We start from the raw sequence: 13,118 nt of genomic DNA on the forward strand, positions 1-13,118 counted from the left end.
TATGGATCTCGTGGTCGTATAAACTGGGATGAGTTTTATAAAAAGGAGAAAAGTCTCCATCTGAAGGTTACGTTTCTTTTCTTCATTTTTGTTTTTTTTTTAAAGTGATCACTTGAGATAGAGTGTAAGGCGATTGGCTGTGGTTTTGAAGGACTTTCTGATCAGTGCATTCCAGCAATGCGTATTAAGTTAGCTGCTGAGATCTATGATGAGGTTTTGGATCTGTAGTATTTTAAGTTTCTGATATGATATTCTATGTTTTGAACGTTATGGATATGTAGTATTTTCATTTTTCGGATGTGTAACATTTTTATGGTTTGGTTTGGTTTTGACATTAAACCTTGTAACAAATGTATCTCAAGTCAAAAGACTCAATCAGGAGAGAATTAAATAATAAGAGATTAAGAGTATATAGAGCTGAACAGCTCGTGTCTCAATCTTCAAATAACTCAATCGGACTCCGCAGCTTCCGTGAACAGGGAACGCATCAGCCATAAGAATAATATTATTATTGATGCATGTCAATACATAAGTTGTGTCGTTGTCTGGTGGTATTTGGGTGGTTTTTCGCCCCTCACTTCACGGGTTCAAACCCAGCAGAGAGAGTTTTTATTTTTTTGCATTTGCTAATTCATTAATGGCATAATGGTAAATAAGTTCATCTTCTTCAGATCAATTCTAGGGTCACGAAGATTGCAGATTTTTGTGATTTTTAGTTCAAAATCGTGAAAGCAAGGTGATAAACCAAGTCGTTTCACTTGACTTGATCTCAATTTGTCAATTTTCTATCGATTTGAGGCTGGGTGATCGAATTAGTGGTTTTCTGGGAAAAAAAATTGGACTTTCATGTAAAACATAGTAAAACAGAGAACAAATTGTCTAACCAGAATCCAATAAAATAGAAGTTAAATTGTCCAACAAAAAAACAATAGCAAATTGTCTACCAAAAAACAAATGACGTATTGTCTAACCAACAGGACATGTTTTGCAATTGTGACCAACTTGATTACAAATCGAACATTTGTGCTCTTTTCTTGGTCGTTTCTTATTTTCACCTTTCTCAAACCAAGACTTCATTCTTGAATTTTTGGGTCTCCCTGGTGGTTGGCGAACCTCGGGAGGCAAACAAATTTTTCCTGCGACATTAGCAGGGACTGGTGTATCAGCATCTCTCGGCATTACTGCCACAGAGTAAGCGTTGTACAGATAGTTTGTAAGATAGTATGGATGACACAATGAAATGGTTGATAACTTTGTCGCTTCAGCTGCTGCAATTGCGTGAACACAAGGTAGTTTTTCTAAGTCAAATCTGCGACATGAACAACTTCTCTCAGTCAAATTCACTATGTCGGTAGATGAGACACTTGACACCTGATATTGATGAATATCTATCTGTTGCACGCACAGCGTTTTAGCATAAGGTACACGGCCCTACAAAAGTATGTCTCAAATATTAGTATTGTGTTCACCAAATATTCATGTGTAATAGAAAATCAGGTTTACCTCTAAAAGCTTCTCTACTCCACGAGTTAGAGTTGTTTTCATTGAATTTGCATCAATCTTACGTGACGAAAACCAGCGCGTCATCATTTGCCTTATTGCTTCTATAAGTCTTACAACCGGCAAACTCCTTGCATCTGAAAGCACTTTGTTGATAGATTCAGCTATGTTGGTCGTAGTCAAGTTGTACCTATCACAAGGGAAATGAGCTCTCGCCCACTTGCGTACATCTGCTTTCTGTAAATAACCATGTAATGCCGGGTGCAGTGCTTTGATCTCATCGAATATGGTCTCAAAATCTGAAGGCCTGTATGAATTAGCTGCCTTTTTAACCAAGCCAAACAACTCGCGGCCTCTAAACTTTAACAAGACATTCTTATACAAGTGATAAGTGCAAACGCCCCGGCTGGCAGTTGGATATACATGGGCTATTGCTTTTCCAATTGATTTGTGCCTATCAGAAATAATAGCAAGCCTTTCGTCATCTGGAATCACACAGCTGAGTTGTCTGAAAAACCACTTCCATGATTCATCATTTTCAGTATCGACTATCGCAAATGCTACTGGAAATATTTGGAAGTTGCCATCCTGTGCTGATGCAATTAGTAGAGTCCCTTTGTACTTTCCTTGCAAGAATGTGCCATCGACCACAACAACCTTCCTCATGAATGGAAATCCCTTGATGCTAGCACCAAATGCGATGAAAAGATACTTAAATCTGTCACTAGAATCTACTACAAGGCGAGTGAATGTCCCTGGATTTGCTTCTCTAATCATATGCAAATAGACCGGTAATTCCTGGTAGCCACTCTCAGCGGATCCCCTAACCAATTCTCTTGCACATATCAGTGTCCGATGAGCTTTCCAGTAGTCCATATATCATTTAAAATAGTAAGAAACAGTTAGAAATAAATCAAATTTTGAGTAAACAAGTAAATGAAATAAACCTTTATTCCAAAGCACATGTTAAGGGACTGCTTCACATGACTTGGCAAAATGGTTGACTCCACTCCACCAATGAAATCAGTGTATAAAGATCCGAGAATATCTGGTGTTGCTTGTCTGCAACGAGCTGATCTCTCTGTAACTGAACAAGTATGATCTGAAACATAGACACGTACAGTAAAGCGAGGAGTATCACTTGTCGGTGATGCTCGTATCCTCCAACTACAGCCTTCAACCCAACATTTTACGACTAACGGATTCGGTGTTGAGTACTCGACATCGTAATCAAACTGTTGCACTATCGTCATCATCTTAAGTCGTGTTTGTAAAGCAGACTTGGACTCAAAACTTTGGCCAACAGAAATATTTAGTGAATTCAGTTGTTGCTGCCTAACATGTGGAGCCACTGCCTTAGCCTTTTTCGATTTGCTTGCTACCCCCATCTTTGGCGTACACACTTTCCTCATATCTGTATCTACTTCTGGAATTAATTCGTAGGCTATAAAGTCTTCATCATCTGATGTCGCACCATCTGAATCATCGCAATAGTCAAACCGTTCTCCGTCAGTGTCTGAGTCTTCATCATGATTACAATCATACTGGTTAATCTGTTTCATCGTCTTCATGTTGTCTTTAAAAGTGACCTCTATGCATAGACGAACTTTGTCAGATTGTAGGAGACGGAAGAAACCTTGCAACTGTCGAAAATTCCCAATTTTAACTGGGGGTGTGTCACGAGTTAGCTTCATCAAGCTTTTCCTGCCAAGCATGTAACTCAATTCGATATTAACATGTCTCTTATCTAATCCGTAGTCCTCATAAACCATGTTAATCATATCTTCAAAGCTTGTCTTGTCACTGACTGGAATTACTTTGCTTCCTCTTCTGTTATCAACGTGAAACATCCACTTATCCTTCTCGAATAACCACTGCCCACAAACGGCTATAACCCCCTCCATCAGTTTCTCTTGAGATTAACGTGAAATAGCCACTTGTCCAAAAAATGATCGTGACTTGGTGAAGAAGAAGTTTTACGGCTAAATCTAGGTTTTAATAACTGGTTGAAGGTATGGTCGAAATTTTGGTTTAATTAGAGCAAACCGGAATTTTTTTTCTTCTAATTAGTTAACCAATTAAGTTGTTAACCGATTCTGGATGAAAAAATCTGCCATCCCTTGAAAGTCTGCGGTAACTAGAATAAAGCATGCCATAAGTATGCCGTAACTAGAAGCATACTTATTCTGAAAGTTTGTTGTTTGTAAACGTAGAAAGTATAAGTCTGCTATAACATGAAAAGAAAATCTGCTAAATTATAAAAAAGTCTACGAGATAAATCTGCATGCCAGTACAAAACTTTCGACATATTACAAAACCTGTCGTCATAGGAAAAAAATCTACCACTAAAAGTCTGCCAACGTAAAATAAATCTGCGAGTATAATCAAATCTACCATCATGTGAGGTAGACTTGTTTTTGAAAGTATGTGATGGTATAAGTCTACGATACTAAGTTTTCGGTAAACAATAAATCTGCAACAGTTTATTAAAATTGCCATCAAGTATTGCAGATTTTTTATAGCAGACTTATGTTACTGTTTCGTTAAAAAAAAAAAAAATTGATGACGTCCAATAATTTTTTTTCTGTAATTTGTTTTTTTGTTAACAAAGAAAATAAGGGCATTGTAGGCATAAAAAATATTTTAGTAATTAAAAAAAGTTATAAGTTACTCTAGTAATAATAACATAATTTGAAGTTATTTTAGTAATCTTCCCAAATTGGGGCTAGATTTATCTTCTCAATCGAAATCAAGAGTAAACAAAAAGCCATACTTTTTAGTGTGTAAGCAATAAACTAATTCGTCAAGCTATTTGATGGTGGCCAGGTGTGGGTTTGTGCTTTGGACCCATCCCGACTAATACTCAAATCATGGTACCTAGAAACTAATTTAAGAAACTATTTGAAAATGGCCAGGTGTGGGTTTGTGCTTTGGACGCATCCTCCCTAATAGTCAAATCATGGTACCAAGAAATTGAAGGTGGCCGGGTGTGGGTTTGTTCTCTGGACCCATATCATATACTAATAATAATGATAGGAGAAACTATTTTAAAATTGTTGAACTAACTTATGGTAGTTGACTAGTTGTTATCCAAAAGATCACCAAGATTCACTTGAGGTGTCAGATGTTTTCTTTGATATGCACTTAGATGGTAAAAAGAAAATTCCAACCAACAACAAAAAATTTGCAAGTTTTTCATTTTGTAGAGTAGTAACACAGTTTTGTGATTAAGTTTAACAATCTAAGGCATGATTGTATGTTTGAGACTTAGTTTCCAGCACAACAGAGAACATTTGTCTCGTTATGTTATGTGTGATGCAACATGTAGTCAACATAACAAACAGATCTCCCTGGGAGTTAGTGTGTTTCTAGGTCGTTAATCTTCGCATTTGTAAGGAACGGTTGATCCCTCGAATCATAATTTTTTTTCTTGGGTAATCTCGAATGATAAAAGTAGAGTAATCTCTTTTGACTTCAGAGACGAATGAATACTTGCCAAGGATACTGCATTAACGACGTAAGTACGCTTCTTCCAGTGTTCTCCTAGATTTTGGTAAATGGGAAGACTAAAACAAATTCTCACAGTTGTATAATTTCCTCTCTCTCATTAGTAAATCTGCCATTAAGGATGACTCTGAAACTGTAACAATGATCAAGAACTCTTGGAGGGGACATCGAGTGTAGTGATTAAAATGTAAGTTTATATAGCAATAGTCAAGATGGCTACCTTCTTCTCTTTTATAACTTCGATAAAAGCTATACGTTTTGACCGTCGAAACTTGGATAGTTAAGCTTATAAGTTATAACGCAAGGAGCTTGTAGCGGTTTTCAAGTTCATTTGTTACCTTGAAATCAGGGATTGAGAATATATCCCAAATGTTAATAAAGATGCATTTTATATCCAAGGTAAGCTGATAAAGATATTCCTCATATATCATTTCTGTTATGTCTTCTGTTCTTCAGCTGTTAACCCGCGGACAAGCGATCTTGTTCTAGTCTCCTGTCATGTTTTCTAGTCATTAAGATTTACTCTTTTGTCCAAAGCACATGTTAAATGCCATGCAAGAACTCAAAAAAATTATTGTTGATAAGGTAAAGATTTGTTGCCAAGCTTGAGAATAAGTATTTGTTGATTTAAAATTTTTTTTTGCGTGTTTACTGTCTGTAATAGCATCCGTAAGGATGTCAAATGGACGGACTGTTCATGGGCAACCCATGTCCAAATCAATTTGGACTAATATGTACACGCTCAAATCTGTCCAGAAAATATTTTATTCAAATGGGTGACGCCCAAATATACTCATGACCCAAATGGGCAAAACCAAATGGACATGGCCGGCCAAAATATTAAAAATATCTAGGACTTTATTTATTGGGGAAAAATCATCTTTATTTTCTTGCCGTCAGATTCACGAGAGAGCTCGATTTTGAGCTTCTTGGCTTCATCTTATTCACAGTTGCTCTCACGCTCTTAAGTCAAGCTTCTCGGAATATTCTTCTTCCTTCTTCAAGGTATTATGTATCTCGGAATCTTCCTCTTCCTCTTCACTTTTTTTGAGATATGGGTTCAGACAAAGTCTCCATCTTTCTATGATTTGTAGTTTCAATTTTTTCTGCGATTTGTAGACTCACTTAGACTTTGTTTCATCTTGTTTGTGCAGGCACTCAACCAGTCCAGTGTACATCTCCAAGCTCTCTTATCCGGCGCTTTCGATTTTTCCAAATAGACCAAATAAGCCAGGGTCCATTTCTTCTAATGTGTTCTGGAAAGAGCCTATTGTTCCTTGTCTTTAAAACATAGAGGATGTTGAAATAGACAGAGGAAGAATCAAACCCATTAAGAGGATGAGGGAAGTTGTTATTTGCCCAAAGTTTGCCTTGCAATGGTGCAAGTGAAGAGGACATGATTTAAAGATTCTTCCTCCAGTCCGCATATCTGACAGCATGTATCAATCTTCATACCTCGTTCTACAAGGTTGCCTGCAACTGGCAAAGCTCCACTGATAACTTTCCATAAGAAGATTTTGATTTTTGGAGCCGTAAGATACCTCCTGCTACAAAAGCGCGTCTTTATTGGCTACCTTTTCAGCAAGCCAATATCGAGATCTTACTGTATAATCTCCTGAGCGAGAATGATTCCATATAAAATCTGGTGATGAGATAACATGGATGATCTTGAGAATAATCTCTATATCATGAGGGTAAAAGAGATCTTCTAGCAATGAGATGTTCCAATGGTGAGAATTAGGCAGTAAAATATCGCTTGCTCGAAGATTTAGTAGATCAACAAGAATATTTTTCATAAGTAAGATACGCAGTCTATCACCATCCACTAACCAAGAAGAGGACCAAACCGAGAGAAATTATATAATTTGATTTGAAAAATATACGGTTTAATACTTATTAAGATATGAGTAAATTTTGTAAAACTAAAAACTTGATGCTTAGGCTTAAAATAACATATTACTCCTTCCGTTTTTCAATATAAATCGTTTTAGAGAAATTTTTTTGTTTCAAATTATATGTCGTTTTCGGTTTTTTATGTAACATTTATTAATAATTAATGTTCTCTGACCAATGATAATTTATCTTCTATTTTTCTATTGGTTGAATTGTGGTTAGGTAAATAATTAATGATGTTTTTATTTCGAAAATATAAGAAATTAATGATTTTCTTAATCTATGTGCATAGCTTTAAAACGACTTATATTAAAAAACGGATGGAGTATTGAATAAATATGTTCAAATTTTTTGTTTCTTGCCATTTGGAAATTTTAAGAAAAATAGCACACAACATAATATTTTACTAAATTTGAGTTATTTTGAATAACAATATTCATATACTATTTAAATAGACTTCTCTTTTTTTTTTCTCAATTCAAATAGTCTCTAAAAAGCATGATTCGAGTAAACAACCACTAGTCGTTGACCCCAAAAAAAAAAAAAAACAGCAGCTAGTCACTATGTATATTAATGGAGATATCGTAAAAAGCAAAGAAAATGATGCTATAATAAATGAATTATCATCCAATGAGACACTTGGATAGTGGCAGAATCGTAAATAAGTGGAAAAGAAGAGGAAGCAGCGGTTTCATCACGAAGAACAACAACACAGCTTTTATTTGAAAATGGCTCCACTTCACGAGGTCTCTCTCCTTCTTTCTCTCTCGCCGTAGGCTTTACTCGAGAACCAGACCCAGAGATTGGTACTTTCGTATTCATTATATTATATATACACTACGCACATTGTAGAGAAAAACACAATTTAAAATTACGAAACAAATATAAGTTCTTTGATGTTGCGTTTGAATTCTCCAAGGTTGTCTCTTTCCTTCTCTGCTTTCGAGTGATTCTCTCTCCCTCTCTCTTTCGCAACGGTAACAAAGGATTTTACTTTTCAAAATCCGACAGAGAAAGAGACAGACAAAGAAAAGACCAGAACAGGAGCTTTCATCTAGTCTACTCTTAAACTGATGTCTTTCTTCTTCTGACACTATTTACCAGAAAAAAAAGACAGAGACAAAGACAGACACTTTCGCTGTCTTTTTTAAAGTTGGCGGTGAAAAAATGGAGAGAAGAAACGAACAGACGATGATAAAGAGATCGAAGTGGCAATACCCACAAGTGGGCCTTCCTACGCCGAGGATCCTTCAGCTGCCACGTAGGCAAAGTGTGCGACGGAGTGCAGCAAAGGGGAAGACAACAACACCTTCTTCTTCTTCTTCTTCTTCTTATTCTTCCTCGACTCAGAAGGATCAGAGAGTGAAACTGGAGGTTCTGTTTCACCAAGAGAGATCCTTTGATCGAGGAGGGGGACCTGTTGTGATGGATGAGGGAAGGAGAAGAGAGAAAGTTGCAGAAGGGAGAGAGATCGGTGGGGCGTCTTCTAATGAAGTAGATGAAGCCAAGTGGAGGTTTCAGACGGAGATGTTGAGATCAGAGTGTAACTTGTTAAGGATTGAAAAAGAGATTGCGTTGAAGAAGATGGAGAGGAGGAAGAAGCGAATGGAGAAAACTCTTAGATCCGCTGTTAATACTCTCCTCTCTGTAAGTCTTATCTGATTGGTTTATTATGTATTATGAGTGTGAGTGTAGTAAGTGTTTTGAGTTTGAAGCTGTTTTTGATTTGATTCATTTAGGGGAAACAAAGAATCTCAGAAGGGAAGAAAGAGAGCAATGTTTTGGAAGATGAGATAAGCTATTTGATTGAGAAACTAAATGAGTTAAAGTCTCCAAAGGTCAATAAGGACATGGAAGAAGCTAGAAACTTCAGACATAACTTTGACAAGAAAGCTTCTGTTTTAAGAAGAGAGCTGGAGAAGTTGGATGAAGGAGAGGTTTGTGTTCAAGGGATTCAGAAAATGGCTGAGGCTAGCTTCTTGGTCAACAGCAATAACGGCAATGTGAGTGACAACTAAGATTACTCTAGTCTTTTTTTTTTTTTGCATGATCTTGACTTGTTGATTTCTTTTGCAGATAGATACATTGAGTAATAAAATGGAGGCGTTGTCGATTCTCTCCAAAACCATTGATCTTCAAGATGTATCTGTACAAGACAAGTATACTAAGAAAGACTGTTCTAGACATTGCAAAGCAGTTATGAGAAAGATCGCGGATCAAGTGAGAGCAGAAGCTGAGCAATGGTCACAAATGCAAGAGATGTTGGGTCAAGTGAGGAATGAAATGGAGGAACTTCAATCTTGTCGTGATTTCTGGCAAAACCGCGCTCTCGAATCAGATTCTCAGATACAGAATCTACATTCCTCTGTAAGATTGAATTCATGTTGATGTAACATAACTTCATACAAGTTTTGATTAGGAGCTTCGGCCCCGAACCTCCTGGTAAAAAAAAATAAAAGATAAAAGAAATATATTGAAGATCCTTTCTTTTTATGGATCTGTTTTAGGTTGAAGGTTGGAGAAAAAAGGCTTTATCATCAGAAGCAAAGCTTAAGAACATACAAGCAGAGGTTTGCGGGCTACAGGAAGAGATCAAAAGATTGAGGAAGGAAGGTAATAAGTTAGAACCAGAGAAGAACAAGTTGCCAACAGAGTCAGAGAAGAGAGTATTGATTTGTAGGTTGAAAGAAAACAGACATAGCAACAATGGAGATTGGTCTAAGTACAGTGAAGGAAGAACAGCAAAACCGTCGTGCTCAAGACAGCCTTTGAGAGAGATTAAAAACGGTTCAGTGGCAGTAACAAGGCAGAGAAACACTACAATGTCATGAAAATGTAACCTTGTTTTTTTTTTTTCTGACAAAAAAAAACAGATTCTTTTCTGGTTATCTATGGTTAATAAATTCAAATTGAGTTCATGAAAACTTGGGTGAACCAATGTCAACTTCAAATTCACCATAAAATATGGGTTATTTTGTCAAAACCCCTTAATCCAGTGGTTTGATTGACGAAGATTTGAGTTTTAAACCTTTTTATTTTTTGTTCAAAGAGTTTTAAACCTTATAAAATGCGATTAATAGTCGTTTATGCTACACTAATAGAAAAAGGTCTACATGATATCCATGTTCTAAAATACGGGCGCGTAGCCGCTTTTACGTCTGCGTTTACGTGACACGGTGTGGGCCTTGGCGAATAAGGCCAACTCGTCTCCATTACACGGCTGTCCGATTTAAGTCCGAGTTGAGCGTGGAAGTGTATTACGCGGCCGTTTAATATGTAAAACGTTGGGTCCAAAAACTTTTTCTTACGCGGATTATCACATTTGTGGCTCAAAATTGTTTTGGCCCATTCCACTAAAAAGCTTAATTGTCCCAATAACATATCTTTGGATTATGTTGAAATCAAAACTGAAATCTTAACTTTATTGTCTCTACTGAACTGAAGCTTACGGCTGGTGGGGCATTATACTTGTTATCGTCTTTTTTTTTGTGGATTGGCAAGGTTCTACAATGGCTAAAGTTTACTGTCTTGCCTATAAAAGAAGAAACAAGAATTATGATATACGATCTAGTTTGGTATTTGATGAATCTTTTACATATTTTAAATTTATAATTTACTAAAAACTACTCCTCGAGTTTATCCTGATTTTCAAGTAACTTTTTAGGTCCAAGATTGCCGCACAGATAGGGCCTAGCGCGATTCCAAACAGGACATGATATCTTCATCATAATGCAGGTAGCCATGCTACGTGCCATGTGGATCTTCGTCGCCATGTGGATCTTCATAAAATGGAAATACAACTCATTGTGGTGATATTGTTGGTAGAATTGTTATACCTAAATTATCATAAAACTTACTTTTTCCGTTTAAATATACTTGATGTTTTAGAGAAGTTTTGTTGTTTCATAATATATGATGTTTGCACAGATCAATGTAACTTTAACTTTATCAAAAAACTGTGTAACCAATTAAGTTTTTATTATTTCTATTTATAATTAATAAACTAGTTTCAAATTGTAATTTAATAATACTTTTGATTAAAAATAGTTTTTCTTAATCTACGTGCATCGGAATAAAAACATCAAATAATATGGAATGGAGGGAGTATTAGATTTGTTGGTGGTAGAATCGTATTCTAAAGAATTTTATCCACTCTTTGAAAACATAAACTTGTTTTGATTGAATATTTATTAAAAGTTAAGAATTTTTTTAATTGATTAATAAATTACTACAATTAAACATGTTTTTTGTTTTGGTTTTTAACTAAATGAGTTTATAATGAGTAAACGTAGGAACGTGATTAAGAGGAGTCACACACTTGGCAGGGAGCAATCCCGTGGAAAACTCTAACGAACCCTCCCAAAAATGGCGCGCTTGGAAACCGAAACAAAATGCAGAAAAGCTAACAAAATATCAGTTTTGAACATTTCATACACAGAAAAAAAGAGAGAAGACCTGTAAGAAGAATGAGCAGCGAAGAAGAGAAGACGGTGTGTGTGACAGGAGCTTCAGGTTACATTGCTTCATGGATCGTCAAGCTTCTCCTTCTCCGCGGCTACACCGTTAAAGCCTCTGTTCGTGATCCAAGTCTGTCTCTTTTCTCTATTAAATTTCATTCCAAAACAACGTGTATCTTATAATATCTCTTACGTTTAGATAGAATATTCATTTTTAATGAAATTTGAACGCATATGAAATGATTAGAGATGTAGATAATTTAAGATTTTATAGATTGGTTATATATGTATGTGTGTATATGGTTTAATGTAACAGATGATCCGAGAAAAACAGAGCATTTGCTTGCGTTAGAAGGTGCAGAGGAAAGGCTTCAATTATTCAAAGCAAACTTGTTAGAAGAAGGCTCTTTCGATTCAGCAATCGATGGTTGCCAAGGAGTTTTCCACACCGCCTCACCGTTCTATCACGATGTCAAAGATCCTCAGGCTGAGTTACTTGATCCAGCGGTGAAAGGAACAATCAATGTTCTAAGCACTTGCTTGAAGACTCCCTCTGTTAAGAGAGTCGTCTTAACCTCATCTATAGCAGCTGTTGCTTTCAATGGCATGCCTCGAACACCCGATACCATAGTTGATGAAACTTGGTTCGCCGATCCTGATTATTGCAGAGCTGCCAAGGTGAATTAAAAAAAAAAAAGAACAACTTAGGGTTGCGTGGTGTACACGCTATCACTATGTTTTTGCTGAAACACTGTTTTTTTTCTTTTCTTTTTTATTAAAGCTATGGTATGTACTCTCCAAGACATTAGCTGAAAACGCAGCGTGGAAGTTCGCGAAAGAGAACGATATGCAGTTAGTTTCGATAAACGCAGCAATGGTGATTGGTCCTCTGTTACAGCCAACGCTCAACACTAGTGCTGCTGCAGTACTAAGCTTGATCAAAGGTGAAGAAAAGATAGAACAATTGCTTGATTTAGACGTGTACTAAGTTTGAAACATTGGTTTACATTTTCAGGAGCACAGACGTTTCCTAATGCGACATTCGGGTGGGTTAATGTTAAAGATGTAGCCAACGCTCATATCCAAGCGTTTGAGAATCCAGAAGCTAATGGAAGATACTGTTTAGTGGAGAGAGTTGCTCATTACTCTGAGGTTGTTAACATTTTGCATGATCTTTATCCTGATTTTCAACTCCCTGAGAAGTAAGTCTCTCTTTTATAAATTGTTAACTAAAGACAAGATCTTTGATTAGAATCTACTGAAATTGTTGTTCCAGGTGTGCAGATGAAAAGATATTTATTCCAACCTACAAAGTGTCTAAAGAGAAAGCAGAGTCTCTTGGGGTTGAGTTTGTGCCATTGGAGGTTAGCATAAAGGAGACTGTTGAGAGTTTGCAAGACAAAGGGTTCATCAGATTCTGAGTTTCATCCCCAATATTAACTCAAACCAGAACCAGACTTGAATAGGTTTGTGTTTTACTCTCATGTGTCTTATTTATTTGTGGTTATTTTTCCTTTATTCAAATCTGAGTGCATGTGTTGCCTATGATATTGTGAACATTTTTTTAATCCTTTGGGACTATTTTTTCTTGATCCGCGCAACCCCATGGGTATTGGCTCTTACATTTTTATACATTGATATTTGTTTTTTTTCATAATTAGTGTTATATATTTTAGATGAATCATAATATAACTAATTGTATTCAAAAGACCTCTACCGAGTCGGTTAATATGGTTATTTTTTGTACAAATATCTGAACCC

The 13,118-nt window shown here is 36.3% G+C and overlaps 3 protein-coding genes across 3 annotated transcripts; 2 read left to right on the forward strand and 1 right to left on the reverse strand.

Annotated features, from left to right (window-relative positions):
- Positions 1-966: 966 nt before the first annotated feature.
- LOC103833217 lies at positions 967-2,376 on the reverse strand. Its single transcript, XM_033277486.1, has 2 exons — positions 1,504-2,376; positions 967-1,431 (listed from the first exon to the last, which is right to left on the reverse strand). Exons 1-2 carry the CDS (start codon positions 2,374-2,376, stop codon positions 967-969), a joined length of 1,338 nt encoding a protein of 445 aa, XP_033133377.1.
- Positions 2,377-7,493: 5,117 nt separating this feature from the next.
- LOC103832864 (golgin subfamily A member 5) lies at positions 7,494-9,968 on the forward strand. The gene is made up of 4 exons (XM_009108962.3): positions 7,494-8,547; positions 8,640-8,903; positions 8,977-9,267; positions 9,408-9,968. The coding sequence occupies exons 1-4, from the start codon at positions 8,068-8,070 to the stop codon at positions 9,729-9,731; spliced, it is 1,359 nt and encodes a 452-aa protein (XP_009107210.1). The 5' UTR covers positions 7,494-8,067; the 3' UTR covers positions 9,732-9,968.
- Positions 9,969-11,142: 1,174 nt separating this feature from the next.
- LOC103832863 (cinnamoyl-CoA reductase 1) lies at positions 11,143-12,981 on the forward strand. The gene is made up of 5 exons (XM_009108961.3): positions 11,143-11,487; positions 11,674-12,035; positions 12,139-12,301; positions 12,373-12,559; positions 12,634-12,981. Exons 1-5 carry the CDS (start codon positions 11,367-11,369, stop codon positions 12,776-12,778), a joined length of 978 nt encoding a protein of 325 aa, XP_009107209.1. The 5' UTR covers positions 11,143-11,366; the 3' UTR covers positions 12,779-12,981.
- The last annotated feature ends 137 nt before the right edge of the window (positions 12,982-13,118 follow it).

This window comes from Brassica rapa, chromosome A08 (assembly GCF_000309985.2).
Source record: "Brassica rapa cultivar Chiifu-401-42 chromosome A08, CAAS_Brap_v3.01, whole genome shotgun sequence".
Lineage (NCBI taxonomy): Eukaryota > Viridiplantae > Streptophyta > Magnoliopsida > Brassicales > Brassicaceae > Brassica > Brassica rapa.